Source organism: Balearica regulorum, chromosome 3, assembly GCF_011004875.1.
Source record: "Balearica regulorum gibbericeps isolate bBalReg1 chromosome 3, bBalReg1.pri, whole genome shotgun sequence".
Classification (NCBI taxonomy): Eukaryota; Metazoa; Chordata; class Aves; order Gruiformes; family Gruidae; genus Balearica; species Balearica regulorum.
The window spans coordinates 52,398,672-52,414,517 of NC_046186.1; the positions used below are offsets into that span (position 1 = coordinate 52,398,672).

A 15,846-nucleotide genomic window follows, 5' to 3' on the forward strand; every position below is an offset into this window, starting at 1 on the left:
TTCTATTTTCTTCCCACGCCTGCACAGAGCCAGCTGACTTGGGTCTAGAGACAACCTGAGATGGATCAGAACTGAAGTGTGTACTAGTAAAAAGATCAAATTTAGATTTGAAAATGCGGTTGGTAGAGGGTTTTGATCCTTCAGCTAGTGCATTGCTCTTACAAAGATCACTTTTTGCAGAGCAAGGAGGAATAGTGATTTTATATATTCATGTGGTTTTTGAAAAAGCCTTTTTGTTTTAAGAAGTTGACAGTTTCTATTACCCTTACTAAAACTAGACTGGTTTCAGCAGAATTTACCTGTGCTGGATCAAGCCTAGTCCTTGGTACTTGAGAGCTCTGAGAGACACTTAGAAGAATGTCTGAGGGGTTGTTTTACATAAGGTGTTGAGGCTGGGAAAAATGTTTCATTGTAAGCCCTTCAGCACAGGTCATACAACTTAAATATGGCGATTACTTGAAGATAATGATTGAATCCCAGCTGTAAACCAACCTGGAGTGCAAGATCTCAGCAGGCGCTCCTCCAATGTAGATGTCTGTGAATGGCATTGCTGTTCTTTCATTGTCCACACTTTTTATATGTCGCCTGTCTACTACCAAGATCATCTTCTTAGAATTGTGATATATAATAGAAATCTGAAAACAAAAGCATGTGCTTAAAAGTGTCCAAAATACTATCTTTTGTAAGTTGTCATGGTGATTTTGCAAAATTGATTGCTCCTTTATATCTTTTTGTTTGAAAAGTTCCTCCCATTTATCAAAGAAGTTGTTTGTAAATCAGAAGAGGCTGACAACAATTACTATTAGGGAGCTTATTTTGATGTCATGATTTCTCTGATTACTGAGACCCCAGGATATTTCACTTAGGAATAAATCCACATGAAAGTACACCATGTCAAATACTGCAGCAGATAAGCTCCATTAACTTCAGAGTGCTTTCTTGATTTATCCAAGAAGTTAGGGCATACTTCTTAAAAAACTTATTTCATTGTCAAAGCATAAAAGGCTTACTTGTGCTCTGCTTAAGCATGTTGAACAGAACTGTATCTGTGATTGTGGATCAGGAATCAGACTTTGATATTTTAGATCAGCTCAAGCCTCAAAAATACTATGCATATGTAAAAGACTGCTACCAAATTAATTCTCCCTTCAAATGAAATGGGAAATGCAATATTTCTTGTAATACAATGCATAACAACTAAGATGACATGTTTTTAGTTGAGGAGAGTTGTATATTTGAAAGATATACTTGTCCTGGATATAATTTCATTTTGAATTAATAACACTTTTTCTCCCACTTGAACTGTCCTGACCTTGGCTAGTAATACACAGAATCTTTCCACAAGCGCTGATTTACCAGGAGGCAGGGAGAGCCTTCCCTTTCCACCACTCAGTAGTGGTGGGACTTGAATGTGCCCTTTTGCATGCAAGGCAGGCATGCGCTCTACTCTTCTGCCTGCTCTACTGCATCAGCACCTGGCCCCTCATCCTTTTGCTCCTTCCATTGGTGTTGGAGAAAACTATTGCTGCTTTGGAGCTGCTGGGATAGTTGTCGAATGGCTGTGATTGTAACTGCATCTCTACCTCATGAAATTTAGCGTCGTTAATCTGAGCCTTCTTCATGGAGTCCTCTAGCAGCATAGGGCCGGTGCTGAAGCCAAAGTCATAGCGGAGGTGCAAGAAACCATTGTGCATCTCTAGACTGAAGAACATACTCTGTATAAAATAAAACAGCAGTGAGAAGAGCACTCTGATAGTGGCAGCAATTTAAAAAAATTAATAAACATTGTTATGACAGTGTCTGACATTGTAAAAAGCATGCTGAGAAAATATCTTTTTATTTGAAAAACTATAACACGGTTTCTGGATTATTTTTATATATATAATATATATGTATAGACACACATGCACACATAATTGTTTGATAAACAGCACTTATTTGAAGACTTGGTGAACTGTTTCCCTGTACGACTAGTATTTGGTAGCACAGTAATGTCAATATTCTTTACCAACAAAGTATTCCTAATGCAAACACAGCTATTTACTGTCGAAGTAATGCCATATGCCCCAAATGAAAAATGTTATACTGGTAAAAGCAATGTTGTGCTAGAATGGCTGTATCTGCATTAGCAGCTTCTGTCACAGCGCCTGTAATAGCTCAGGATTATATCTTTTCACAGCTCATCAGCACTGATGTATTTACTGAAGGCTGAGTGATAGGTAGAGTGAATTTACTGTGTATTTGGTTTCTGTATTTCCTAACTATTCCTGCTTCATGGTTTGGCTTCTGTTCTGTGGCTGGGTGACCTAAACTTTATAAACAGGAAGATTATTCTAAATACTTTAGAAGATCTTTAGGGAGTGCTTGAAATGAAGATCTGTACCACAGAATTAGTCTTGTTCCAAAACTGAACATAAAGAAGCAGAAAGGACAGGTTACAGCAACTGGGTTAATGCTTTTAATGCTAATGTTTGTCTTCTAGTGTTCATGCTGTTGTTCCCTAATGTAAACATGGGAACAATAATTCTCAAAAAACTACTGCAGGCCAAGAACTGCTCTCTCTGACACAAATGAGTCCGCTTTCCGAAGTCATTACTTAAAGTAGTAAAAGTAGGTTTTAATCTAGTGCTTTTAAATGAAACTGTAGCTTGGGTTTGTTTTGAACAGCTTAAACTTGAAAATGAAGCAGGGATTACATTCAGAATATTTATGAGCTATCTTTGCAGAACTGAATAATGGGCCGGCTTACACAGTCTTTCTAAAAGTGCCTGTGAGCAGGCATGGTCTTCCACAGCTAACATCCAACTTGATTGCAATTTCCACCATAACACACAAACCTCTGGGCACTTTTGCTTGGAAGAAAAATGACTGATCTGCAGTAGAGGCTGTTAAGCTTTTAACAGCAGTTGCTTAGTCCAAAACCTCCTAAGAGCAAAGGTTAGTGGTGGCATGCTATGCTGCAGAGCAAATTGCTCCCCACAACTCTCCTCTGGAAGTTACCCCAAAGGCAAACACTAGAGAGTAACTCTTATAATGGGGATTTTTTTTCTCTTCTAAATGCTCAATGCGGTGGTATATGTAGGTGTCTAGACAAGTATATGTCTGTGGACTCCATCTACTTAGTAAAATGTTTTCTGTGGCTTTACCACCTTGTAATCCACACAGGACTTGGCAGCTTGATGTGGAGATACCCAAAGACAAAAAACCCCGAGTTTGTCTTCAGAGGAAATTTGCATGTGGAGTCTACTTTCTTCAAACCCTCACAGAGTTTGCATCACCCTCAAACTTCTGAAAAGCTGTTGATATTTGGATCAAGCCTTTTTATTTGGACTTCTTTCTATTTTCAGTATCTTAAATAAATATTTAACTCTAGAACACCCCGAGACACAGTTATAAAGTGTCAGCTACCACAAAGTGGCTGCTTTATGGGAGTTACTTCACAGAAATTTCCTATTGCTTTGCTTGTGCATTCATATTTAAATAAAGGTGCAACTATTGGGCTTAACTGGATTCTCTCTCAAAATGTCATCACAAGGACAGGTCTGAAGTCCTGACTGTCTCTGGATGACAGCAGAATCCAGCTCAGGGCCCTAGCTTCTTGGGGCCTTTGTGGAGCAAGTTCCAGTTCCCTCCCAATGTTTGCATGCACCAGACGAACACAGAGTATTTCCTCTTTCCAGAAGGTAAATGTAAGGACATAAGCATTTTGGATTTTCCATGATATTGTGAGTATTGGGGAACTTGAGGTGCTCATGGATAAGGGTACCAGCAGGATTTGGTACTCACCCCATTAATCATCAGCAGGATCAATCCGTTGTCTGTAGGTGTTCGAACTTCTATGTCAAACCGAGTCACCTGGCTGAATCTTCCCCTTCTCTCAATGTTTCTTGCCAAGGCATAGCCAGAGCCGTCAAAGAAATAGCTCACAGCCCGGCTCTGAGTGAAAGCCAACTTATTTCTATGAAAAAACAAGCAGGGAAGTAATATTTGGCATATCCCCATTTGAATTTGGGGAAATTTGAAAGTGCTTACAATTAAAATACTTTCTTGAAATAATTGTTCTGAACTGCTGCTTCGTCCTGGCAGCAGTGATTCTGATGACTGTCTTTCAAATTCTTTCTGGGAGTTTTTTCTGAAAAATGGTGTCTAGGTTTGAAAGTGTATCTAACCCATTCATCATTACATCTTGCTTTTATCCTGTGTTTTGTGTAGAGGACAGGAAAATTCTTTGCTCACCCTTGTAAGGTAGCAGGCCCACAACACCTCCTCATTATAAGGGTACACATATCTTTCTACTAACAGCTTGTCCAGTTTGTGCAGAGACCCATTTGAATTCTCCAAGGCCTTTACCTGAGCATGGGCTCTGCCAGGGAGCCCAGGAGCCACCCGCATGCCCTGTCCTGGAGAGCAGCAGCTTGTGCTCCCTGTGGGAATGGCGTGGGAAGCAATCATTTGCTCTGTCCCAACACCTCCTGCATTTCTTCTCAGCGAAAGCTGCATGTTTCTCTCCTGTTCTTTGTATACAGAGATTCTACTGTTGCTGCCTGTTGTATGAACAAAATTCCTACTATGTCTGCGCTAAACGAAGATAACTTCTGTATGGGCTTTGCTAGCTGAGGGTGGGACTGTGCTCAAGTTTACCAGGCCCGCTGGAGCTAACTGGCTGTGGCTGTATCACTTGCAGTGACAGGATCCGAGTCAGGAGCAGTCCTGTCCTAGGCAAGCAGCGAGGTAAGCAGGGAGCCTGGACCGTGCCCTGGGCGACACGGCAGTTTCTCTTTCAAAGGCATGAGCAAGGTTGTGAGATAGTTAATGGAGACAGCAGCAAATCATGGAATACCTCGAGCTGGAAGGGACCCCTAAGGATCATCGAGTCCAACTCCCATATATATATACACACACACATAAAATCAACTTGTTGACGCAACTAGGAGTTAAAAGTGGCCAAGTTCCTTCTGGACAACTCAATATCACCTTCACGTTTGTAATTTAAACCAGGAACGAACCACCAGGACTGGCACTTGCAACAAACCAGAGCAGCAGAGTGACGGTGGGACTGTCCCCTACCTGGCACAAGGTGGCGATGTGGTGGTGTCGATGTTATAGACGTGCTTGAAGTTGTATAGGCTGATCACATCATCGTTCAGGGTAGCCAGTTCCAGGCAACCGATGAAGCCAGGCAGGTTTAAACTAGGAGGAAGCTGTGCAGAGGGCAAGGAAAAGTAAAAGGAGAAAAGTCACACTATTTGGATACATGATAGCATTTGTGCCTGGGGTCAGTTTTGTCATTGTGCTCTTCGTATTTCGAAACAAATGGGATGATGCTACCTTGGAATAGTCTTTGCAGTCCTTATCATGATATGGCCATTGTGCTGTAAGTTCAAATGGCACACATAAATGGTGTCACAGTGAGAACATTGGGCCAGGTAAGGCAAACAAAAACTTCTTTTGTGGTTTTGAAGGGAGGACACTTGGAGAAAAGGGTTAAGATTTGACTAATCACAGATCTTGCTCAGTGTGTTTAAATCTCTCAGTAGATATTTCATATCTAATGTATAGACATCCTTCACTGCCAGAAAAATAACTTCATAGTGTGATGAAAGAGAGAGAAATGAGAGAGCTCTTTAAACCCAGGAGACTTGGATTCAAAGTCTGTACCAGTGGCTAATCCTCACTAGGTATCATTTTGAACAGTTAGCAGGATATAGAAACTCCTTCTTTTAACAAAAGTCACTGCAAATGGAATTTAAATAGCCACATTGGTAAGGGGAAAAATACAAAAGAATAAAGCTGACAGAGCTAGTGAATCATTCTTTTAATATTAAAATACTCTGCCCTGTGGAACAGGTGTGATATTAATAACACCTCTTCTACTTCAGAGTCTGATCACTGCCAGTAACTTTTCTTTGGCTTCTCATTATTTCCATTTTGCTTACAATATAATAATAATGGTAATACAGCAGTGCAGAATATGTGTAGCTGTAAGAGAAAATGAGATTCTTATCTGCAGCACAGATACATTTGGTAAATGATTATGTTTCCTTTTTTTCCTTTGTTTCTTCTACTATTCTGTTAAATTATGTTCAGTGTGAGACTTCTAATGGTTAAGTGGTACGTTTCATATTTACAAAGTATGTAACAGGGAAGAAAAGGCAAAAGCTTTTAGCAAATAAGACTGTATGTTAATAAATGAAAATGTGTGGTGCTGATTCCTAAGAGAGAAGATAGCCGTATGCTTATCAAATAATTCCATGAATCCTTTTCTTCCAATTCCCCTTCTCACCTTCCTTCACTTTGCTCTTTTCCTTTTCCTCTGCTCTGCTCTGGAACAGACCTGGAGGGTTCATTTGCTGGATTACTTTTTGTGTGTAAGTGTGCAACTATTATTCAGTCCTCAGTCCTATTCCCAGGCAATTTGCACCCAGGGCTCAGTAATCTAAAATTCAAACCATGGCATACATCTGGTAGTCATAGCAATGCAAAAGCTCAGGAATACGTAAGTGTATTGAGTTAATCTTTGTTTTTATATTGTTAGGAAGGCTCCTTGTAGAACAGTAGTTGGATGTTTTTAGCACCTGCTACAGTTAGCTTAAAGAATTTAGCATTCTCTGAAGTCTTTTCTAAGTACGTTTTCATTCAGCTATGCCATTTTCATAGCCAAGATCATTCATAACAACTTCTAATTCCAAAAAGAGCACCTGGTATGTTCACAGAAGCAGGTAAGTGAGGTGCTAATTCATGCTGACTACTAGGAACTAGACTGAAGCAACTGTCTCACACAGATCTTCAGGCATGTTTTGCACAGGCAAGTCTTCATGTTCTTGTAAGGCTGGATTTAAACCAATGATAATTTAAATTCAAACAAATCACTATATTGCTAGTTTCCCACATTGTCCTAATATTAGCAATACATTATTTTTCATCTCTGTGATAGTTGTAAAGGAGAAACTGTAAGCACCAAGAACACATTAGCATTGAAAAAACCTGGTAGCATGCAAAGATTGTTAAGCTGGGCTAACAGGCCTTAATTTATGCATACTACTTAACAGCTAGCAAACTTTTTTCTTGTTATTACATTTTAGAAAACCTGAATGACGAATGACAGCTAACAGGAATCTGATCATCCTACTGCATTACATGATATGCTCAAGAAAATAGTAGTGTTCACCAAGGCTAGAAGATGGAGTCCTAAGATGATAAATGACTAAAAGAACATTTTAGTTATTAACCATTTCTGTGTTTAAAGGGACGTCCAGCAAGGTAAGTTTGCATTATATAATTTTGAATATAGAGTATTTATCTGACCAACCTTGAAGTCTGGAGGCACTCCGCCAACGTAGAAAACAGCATTTTCAGGTTCCAAATTCAGGAGAGAGCCAGGACCAAGAACCTCTCCCTTTTTGATGAATTTTTCTTCAGCTGTGCTGCTAAGACTGGGCACAGTTAAAAACATTTTGCCATGTCTTCCAATCCTGTAGAAGGGAATTGTAAGAGAAGAGAGTTTCGTGTTGGCTAGACTTAAAAAAGAACAAGCAAGCCTCCAACTCCAGGAATGTTTTTTATTTCCTCACTACAAGACTGGTACTCTGGGGGAAAAGAAGGAGAGAAACTACGGATGCTTTCTCTTCCCCCTGGTGGCCCCTTGGGTCCTGGCCCTCTGAAAGCAAAGAGAACTTCCATTTATTTCAGCAGGAATAGAACCAGGCACTGAAGACTACTGATGACTAGTTCTGGCCCAGCCTTTTCTGCTCAATTTTTTTTCTATTAACTGTTTGATTTTGGGGAAATGTACATTGTCACTTTACCTCTCAATTTTGATGATGCTGAAGTAAGAAGGCCAGGTGCTGACTGGCTTTGCATCCAGAGGTATCTCCATGTCTTGGTCCCCCAGATTGTAAATGTACACAAGGTTGTCATTTTTAATTGCAAGGCCAATGTAATTTTTTGCCTAAAACACCAATGGAGAAGGATGTCAGAGCTACAACATCAAAAGAGGTTTAATACAGAATATTAGTAATGGATCTGCTTTCATAGACTAAATGACACCTTTAAATATAACTAATAAAAAAAGCTTCGTTCTCTAATTACTTTCTTTCACCAGATGGAACTGTTCAGAAAAAGTCTCTGATATTTTACTTCATTTTGACTGAGGTAAATACAAGGTCATGAGATGCCTTCTGACCGTAAATTGGTCATGTTCAATGGGAAGCTGTTCATGAGTATTTAGTGTACAGTGTCATATGCAGGAAATAAGAAGAAATGTTTGTCTAAAGCCTAGGTATTATGCTGCAATTAAATATTCTGCCAAGAGGGGTTTCACTTGATTTGTATTCAGTAGAAATTCTTTTTAGAAAAGCTTAAAAAGAAAAGCCTGCCTCTTTACCCTTCCTGAGTAACAGCTTGCCAAGATTATACCTGGCTTGTGAGGTGTGCTTTTTTTTTCTGTTTAGGAACCACAATTTCAAGAACAATTGTTTTACAATACTTACAGGTGGTGAGAATATATGCTCTTTCTAGGTGTTTCAAAGTAGTGATGTACAGAGTGTGCAACAGCAGCACAAGCCACAGGCAAAGAAACCTGCTTATCTTGTGGGCCTGTGACCTCAGGGATTTGGAATTGGCACTCTCAGCAGCATAAACCTGATTAAAATGTGGCCCACAAAAGCCAGGCGGGTGACATTAACTGCTTCAGAGCACCTCAGCACCGGCAATGGAGGTGGCTTGCAGCAGTGACAATCACAGCAGCATGCTGCATAGGCAGTCTAATTTGCTTCTTAGAGAGAATCCTTCATTGTTTGGGGTGACAAGTTTCAAGGACAGAGGTCTCGGGAACCCTTGCTCTTTGCTTGTCACAAAATCAATGACAGTCATATAGTACACACCTCTTATTTTGAAAATTGGAGAAACAGAGGAAAAACAAAGGGAAAATAAACTTTTTAAAAAATATATATTAATATAAATTGAGTTATTCTCTTACATTTTTGTTTCCGAGGTACAAAATAAATCTGTCTGGAGATGCTGCCAGTTCTGGGTTGTCTTTCTGAAGCTTTATGTACAAGCTCATGGAAGTGAAAGATTTCAGTTCCTCCACGTTGATCTTTGGATTGACTTCAACAGCTGATTGGCCTCCAAACATCATAGAAACTTGGACCTGCAGTTGCAAGTGTGCTAAGTGAGACACCTTATTGCTACCTGGGGACATTACTTAAAGTAAATGTGCAAGAACACTTAGACAGCAGCCTTGCTTACTGCAAGAGCGGAGTTGGCATGTATATATTGACCATGAAAATTGTATGTTTATGATAATCACTTCTGGAAGACACTGTAAAGAATATGAAGGGAATTAATTTTAAAATTAATTAAAGCTCCTAATTAACTGTGCTTAAGCATATTCATAAAGTAAATTAAATTTCAGTGGGACATAGATGTGTCCTTAGTTGAATTATGTGGCACATAATGAAATTCTTACATAGCTATAAAACTTCTACCCATAATTTATTTCTTTGCTTTGGGAGTAGCATGACCAATTTTCTGTTCACAAGTAATCCTGTTATATTACTGAAGTTACAGTGATATATATGAGATGCTAATAAAATTTTAAACCATGTTCATTTTAGTTCAAAATGCGTTCAACATAACTGAAATAATGTTTTCAAGTTTAAGCGCAATATGCCTGAATGACAAAATACATTTGAAGAACAGTCAAGCACTGCACACATACTAAGTGAATTTTGCTTTACTTTTTTGAAGTTATGTATGTGGACATCATATTCCAACATTGTGAACATACAATAATGCACTGAATTTTTGATTTCTTTCTCTGAATCAATTCAAATATACTGTTTTAATTTTTGACCTCAGTGTTCTTGTTACAGAAAAATCCCTCATAATTTATGTATGATAATGAAAGTGGTTTTCTCTATTAAATATGTATCAGCTAAAGATTCTCTTACCCTGCAGAAAATTAATTCAAAAGAAAAAAGGAAATACTGTCATCTCAGAAAATTTTGCATTAAATTGCCTTAATTACTACTGCTTGTAACTAATGTTGCTAGCTGAGTAATGACTTATTAGTTTTAGCTTTAAATGGTTTTGTTATTGTGGCCATCTTTAACACTGTGCCAATTACTTAATTAAAGTTGCTACTACAGTAGCAGTAGTCTACCATGAATACCATGGTAATGTTAATTGCTTGCAAATAGCGACTGTAAAGATTTTAATGACTGCCACGGTACTTTGTTTATCCAGTTGTTGAGAGGAGATAATGTCAAGGTTTGGGCTTCTGACAGCCCATGAAAATGCAGCTCCTAGTAAGATTATTAGCACTAGTAACCAAAAGTCCCATCCAAAAGTTTTACCTTGCTTGCTACACTCCTGGTTTGAGCAATTATCTCTCTGATCCGCTGAATGCTGGAAGAAATATTGTTTGCTGGTGCCTTCTGTTCTACTCTGCGCAGTTTGTCCAGGAGCTGAGGGAAGACTTCTGTAAGTTTTCTCACTGCAGTTAGAAAAGAAGTGACAGCTTGGTTTTTTTCTGCTTTGTAACACTGGTTTTGCATCAGGAAAATTCCTCCTTACCCTCTTAGATTAACTCACCTATCTGTGTCTGCTTCAAGAACAAGTTCTAACTGTGGTGTGCGAGAGGCAGTGATTTCCGAAAGGGTGGTGATTTATCAGAATCTAGTATTGCAGAAGTTTTTGGAAAGAAGTTCGCACAAAGGAGACTGTTTTTTCATGGGACTCCTAGGTACTACTGTGGTGTTGTACCTCTGTAATACTTTCCTCAAGGAGCTTTGCAAATGTTAATAATTTTAACCTTTTCATCTTTCTTCAAGGCAGAAAAACAAACCAAATTTTACAGATAAGGCAACTGGAGCAGAAGGATTATTTGTTCAGCACCTCACTCGATATCTGTGGCTGACTTGGGAACTGCATCTAGGAGCTATGGCTCTTCAGATTCGTTTTAGGGGAGATGAGTAGGCTGTCAGCTGTGCATCTCTTCCAGAGGTTATCACCCAGGTAGCAGCAACAGCTGCACAGGTGATGTGTCTGTGTGTGGTTCACAGCCCACTGTTAACAGAAACATTGCTGCTTTCAGACTGCAGTAACAGGCCCATATGGTACAACAGCAGAAAACCTTAGCTGGTGCGGCATGTGCACCTAAACTGTGCTTACTACCTGCCCCACCTGGGAGCGGTAACCTCTTCAGCTTTCCTGCCTACATCTGCAGGGGTCATGAATCAGAGTCCTTTGGTCTTTCATCGCTGTGTCTTCTGGTACATGTGCAAGTAGGATTGTTGTCAAAGGGAGATGCAGGTGCTTTGTTGTGTTCAAAGGGAGAGAAGTCCTTTCCCAGAAACATAAGCAGACAGAAAAATTACCAAGAAAGAAAAATAACTACCCCTAATTATAATCCAATTTCATCACATCAGATTCCAACAACATGCTGCCCTTTGAAGGATATTTACACGTCACATCATTTTTCATCTTTAATTAGGTGTAGGTACAACTAGCTGAGCATAATGAAATGTGATTTTAGCTACAAGCTACATGTATATAAGAAGGATCTAGTATTCGTAGTTAATTTTTAATGACATGGCTTCTGGCTTCGCTATAAAGGTTAAGACCAGATTTGTAGGGTTTGCAGTTATATTTTAGGGGCTGTCAACTTGCGTCTGCCTGCTCTTGTGTTCTTCATATTTTTACTCTTGTCTGAGAAGATATCAGAGATACAGGTAGAGAGGCTAATCCTCAGATGTACTGAGACTGTACAGAAGGGAAAGAAGGAAGGAAGCGTAGCCTCCAGTCACCTTTTGGTGCTTCCAGTTCTTTGTTGACTAAAGGCTGAAGCAGCTCAGCCTCGCTTAGAGCAACCCAGAGTATGAGAAGATCCCATGGAGTCCTACAAGTCCCGCTTCTTTGTGGATAGAGTGAAAAGCTATATTTGCCACAGTCCTGCCCGCTCTCTGCTTGGCTCTTTCCACTTGTGTTTTACTTTCCAGGTCCAGTGTAGGAGTGGGCCATTTAGCTTCTCCCATTATTCCCATTAAGTCCTGAAAGACCTTATGTGCTGGGGGTCAGTAATCAGATATTCTATAGAAAGCTTACTGTACATTAAAATGCCATTATTTTAGCAAATCTTTGAAGAACTACAATGAATTCTGGTAACACATTAATTCTAGAATGCATTCAAATTTCTACTTAAATAACTAGTATAATAATCAACTTACAGAAAGTTGTCTCTGCCTTTTGTAATGAATGTTCCATGTTATTGGAAAAAAGCTCACATTATTCTTAAAGTAAAATTGCAAGCTCAAAAAGTGATTTAGCAAATTTCCAGCACCTTTTTTTCAGAAACTGAATTGGAATTGTGTCTGATCTGATATCTTGAAAAACTGGCTTTTCATCTGTTTGAAATTTGAAGTATTAAACTTGAAACATAACTGTTACATGAAAACACAAAACTAACATCTATTACTACTAGTACTATTATAAAGTCTCACCATAAATCTCTTCCTCTTGTCCTTTATCATGACATTCTTCAACACAGAAGAATATTAATTTTTTATTTTAGTCTTTGGAATGAAGGTCAGGGTGAAAAAGGAAAACTAGTCATACCCAGTGATAAAATACAAAAAAGAACGCAAGGGAAAGTGTCAAGGAGGAAATACTTTGACTATAACTTTCCATACACTTTCTCCTTTTGTGTTTTCCTTCCCTAACTGTCTTTCACCCTCTCTGCTGAAGCCCACCAGTTCCCTGCACAATGGTGACATGGAGTATTCTCAGGCAAACTGCACAGCCATGACATGCTCTCACCCTTCCAAAAATCAAGTGCAAACTGTATTCAAAGGCAATCCAGACAAGCCAGCTTAGAGGCTTCACCTGCCGTGGTAGCATTATTGGCATGATTGGTGTTTCAGGCACCTCTCTGAACATTTTTTGTCACTTTCTTTTGGACTTTGATAGACATTCCTTCTGCCAGATCAACATCTCCTGGCAACATACACAGCTGATCTGAGAGCACTCCGCCGTGCCCCGGCATGCGTACATCTGTCTTCCCAGGCTGTGAATCACAGTCACATCTGGCGCTACCCATGCCAGCCTCCTTTGCAGCACTGATCTGTCTTCTCAGCTGTTTCCACTTGATCTTTCTGGAAAAAAAGTCATTGTGCCTTAAAACAAAAATAAAATGTTGGCCTTCGGACCAAAAATGCCATGGAAAAGCAGCCTCCACAAGTGTAGTAGGCCACACATCACTGTAGTTTGTATTAGCATCTCTCAAACAGTTTGTGTCAGCAGGCCCTCCAGGCACTCTGATATGATCAGAATACTTTCAAGGTGACTCCCTACCTGCAAACCCACTACCACAGAGAAGACACATCACATAGGAGCTCAACTGTTCTTTACAACTCGTGGTGCATGTACCATGCATGCCTTTTTGGGAACATAACCGACTAGGACAGCTGGGCCATCTTAGGTCTATCCACCCTTATGGAGCCTCTCAAATGCTACTGGAAATATTTCTTCCAGTATAACAGCTAGTATGAGCAGATTTTTTGAATCCTGAATGTCTGCTGACATTTTGAGCATGAAGAGCCAAATGCATTTTGTGTTGCTGCTCTGTCTACTAAGCTGGCACTGGTAAATGTTAAATGTAAATCAAGTGTAAAGGTGAGTAAGAACAATAACCTTCATGTGTAAGCTACAGTAGACTGTTTCTCTTAGATGTTTTTCCTCATACCATTCTCTCTCTGGATGCCAGTCATATCCACATTTACGTTACCTTAAATGGGAGTTGGAGCCCATAGCCCACAGCCTAAACTGTGCTCTGTGGTGATCAAAACCATTTTACAGCAATGCAATACAACTACTGCTATATTTACTACACCCTTACGAAGCTCTGTGCAGTGACTAGCAGTGAGCTTACCCATTGCTAGAGGGAGTGGCTCAGTGTTTCCTTGGGATGAAAAGCTCAGGAAAATGTGAGTTCCCTCCAGTTCTGGAGACAGAAGTTGGGATATTCAATAGTACTGAATTTCTTCTTCTTTCATACCAGTTCTTGGGAGCACTCACTTAACTAAAAATATTAGTGTGAGGGTCTTATCCATTACTGAATTTCCATTCTGGAAATAACATGACTCTTGGGTTTCCCTGGTCTAGAGGGAAGAGTGTGGCTTCAGAGCACTAAAACCTGTGTTGGTTGGTACTTACAACACCATTTGCAGTAAAATGACACTCAAGTGTCAAAGCTCCTGACAGAACAAGGGATTTGGGGAAGTAGATCTGAGATTCAAACTTTATGGAGATAGAGTCAGTGGAGTTACGAATCTTCTTTGAGACACTTTCAGGAGGCAAGACATCACTGAACAGTGCTGCAGGTGATGGTACATATCACAAAATGTATGCAGGACATTTCTTATTCTGGATTTCCAGCTTCCCTAGTTGTGAATAACTTGGGATGAGTGAGCCTCCTGAGCAAAGTCATACATTGAGCAATAAATAGTGGTGCTTGTCAGCAATTTTTTATTGTGGGTATTTTCATTTCTAGCTTGATTCTTTTCTTTCCTAATTGTTCTTTTCATTCTTTCACCAGTCACTACATTCCAGCTTCACTCTCCCTGCCTCTTTTCCCACTCCTTCTTATCATCTTCATTTCAATTTTGTAGCCTTCCTCAGTTTTTCTTTTGTCTTTTTATTTGCCTTAAATTTTTCATAACAAACATTCCAATTTTATTCTAATCTTCCTCCTCACGATAATAAAAGTGGAATTAATGCAGTGTTTACAAGCTTTTCCAGCAATCACCCTGCTGAAATACTGTATTTCTTCCCTAATCCTCTTTGTCCCTTTTGTTTAGACTACAAGCTCATCAAGTCAGGGACCATTTCTCCTCCATGTTTGTACTATCAAGGACAAAGGGGCCCTGTTTTCAAATGCTTCCCAATGTTACAAAAATAACTGAACCGCCAATCATAATACTGAGAAGTATTTAAACAAGCTGTTTACTGTTCAGTGTGACCTTGGTATGCTAATAAAACTACTTAAAAGCCAAAAAGACTTCAGCCCTTGAGTGTTGAAGTCATTTTTGGAAATGCCCAAGTATCCAAAAGTTTTAAAGTACAGTCACGACACTCTAGAAAACTGCTAGTTTTTGAAATGTTTTCCTGGAGGTAAAATGCTGGAAGATTATATGCAATGAATATGCAACGTAAACGATTCTTACAACGTGATGTTGTGATGATTTCCTGACCTTTTAATGCTAAGAGGAATGACAAAATTCAGGTGACCATACCTGCATCCCCAGCTGAATGCACAGCACTGTCGTACGCTGCTGAATTGTGCTGGAAGTCTTGCACGTTCTGAGACCACAACCTCACGTTCTCATGCATGGGGGTCGTAGCCTGTGTTACTGTCATGGTAGCACTCACGGCCTCTTCAGTCTTCAGTTTAGCTTGCTCCAAACGCTCTCTGGCCTCCACTAGAAAATAAATAGGGGATGAGAAGAAATGGACTCTTTCAAAGCTTCAAGCAAGCTGTAAACAGTACATAGAAAATGGTGAGGCTCAGGGGATTTTACCTTCTGCAGAACAGGGACCCAACCTTGCTTGGTTGGTTTTCTCTTTATCTATCTCCACAGGAAATACTGAAAACTTCCTGTGGTTGGTCTACACTTATATTAATTCTTAAAATTTAACAAATTGTCATTTCCATTCTAGATTGTTAGGATTTTGATGAGTGTTATATAGCCAGGGAAGTTGGAATAGAGATGAAAAAATACATTGTTTTTCATCCAGTTTTTAAAAGCAAATGCACGTATTTGTTGAATATTTTTCATGAAAGTTATT

General features: G+C 39.5%; 1 protein-coding gene and 1 long non-coding RNA gene across 2 annotated transcripts in view; one reads left to right on the forward strand and one right to left on the reverse strand.

The window, feature by feature from the left end:
- Nucleotides 1–12,324, forward strand: part of LOC142600978 (uncharacterized) — a 38,178-nt gene extending 25,854 nt beyond the window's left edge. Inside the window, exons 3-4 of the long non-coding RNA XR_012834511.1 lie at nt 7,083–7,260; nt 8,102–12,324. This is a non-coding gene — a long non-coding RNA (uncharacterized LOC142600978). The remainder of the gene's footprint in view (nt 1–7,082; nt 7,261–8,101) is intronic.
- Nucleotides 1–15,846, reverse strand: part of LAMA4 (laminin subunit alpha 4) — a 102,431-nt gene that overhangs the window by 22,333 nt on the left and 64,252 nt on the right. The window contains exons 17-25 of the mRNA XM_075747923.1: nt 15,294–15,479; nt 10,359–10,498; nt 8,978–9,151; nt 7,806–7,948; nt 7,310–7,472; nt 5,068–5,201; nt 3,787–3,958; nt 1,584–1,715; nt 493–635 (exon numbers count right to left, since the gene is read on the reverse strand). Of these exons, the coding sequence (XP_075604038.1) occupies nt 493–635; nt 1,584–1,715; nt 3,787–3,958; nt 5,068–5,201; nt 7,310–7,472; nt 7,806–7,948; nt 8,978–9,151; nt 10,359–10,498; nt 15,294–15,479 (1,387 nt within the window). The remainder of the gene's footprint in view (nt 1–492; nt 636–1,583; nt 1,716–3,786; nt 3,959–5,067; nt 5,202–7,309; nt 7,473–7,805; nt 7,949–8,977; nt 9,152–10,358; nt 10,499–15,293; nt 15,480–15,846) is intronic.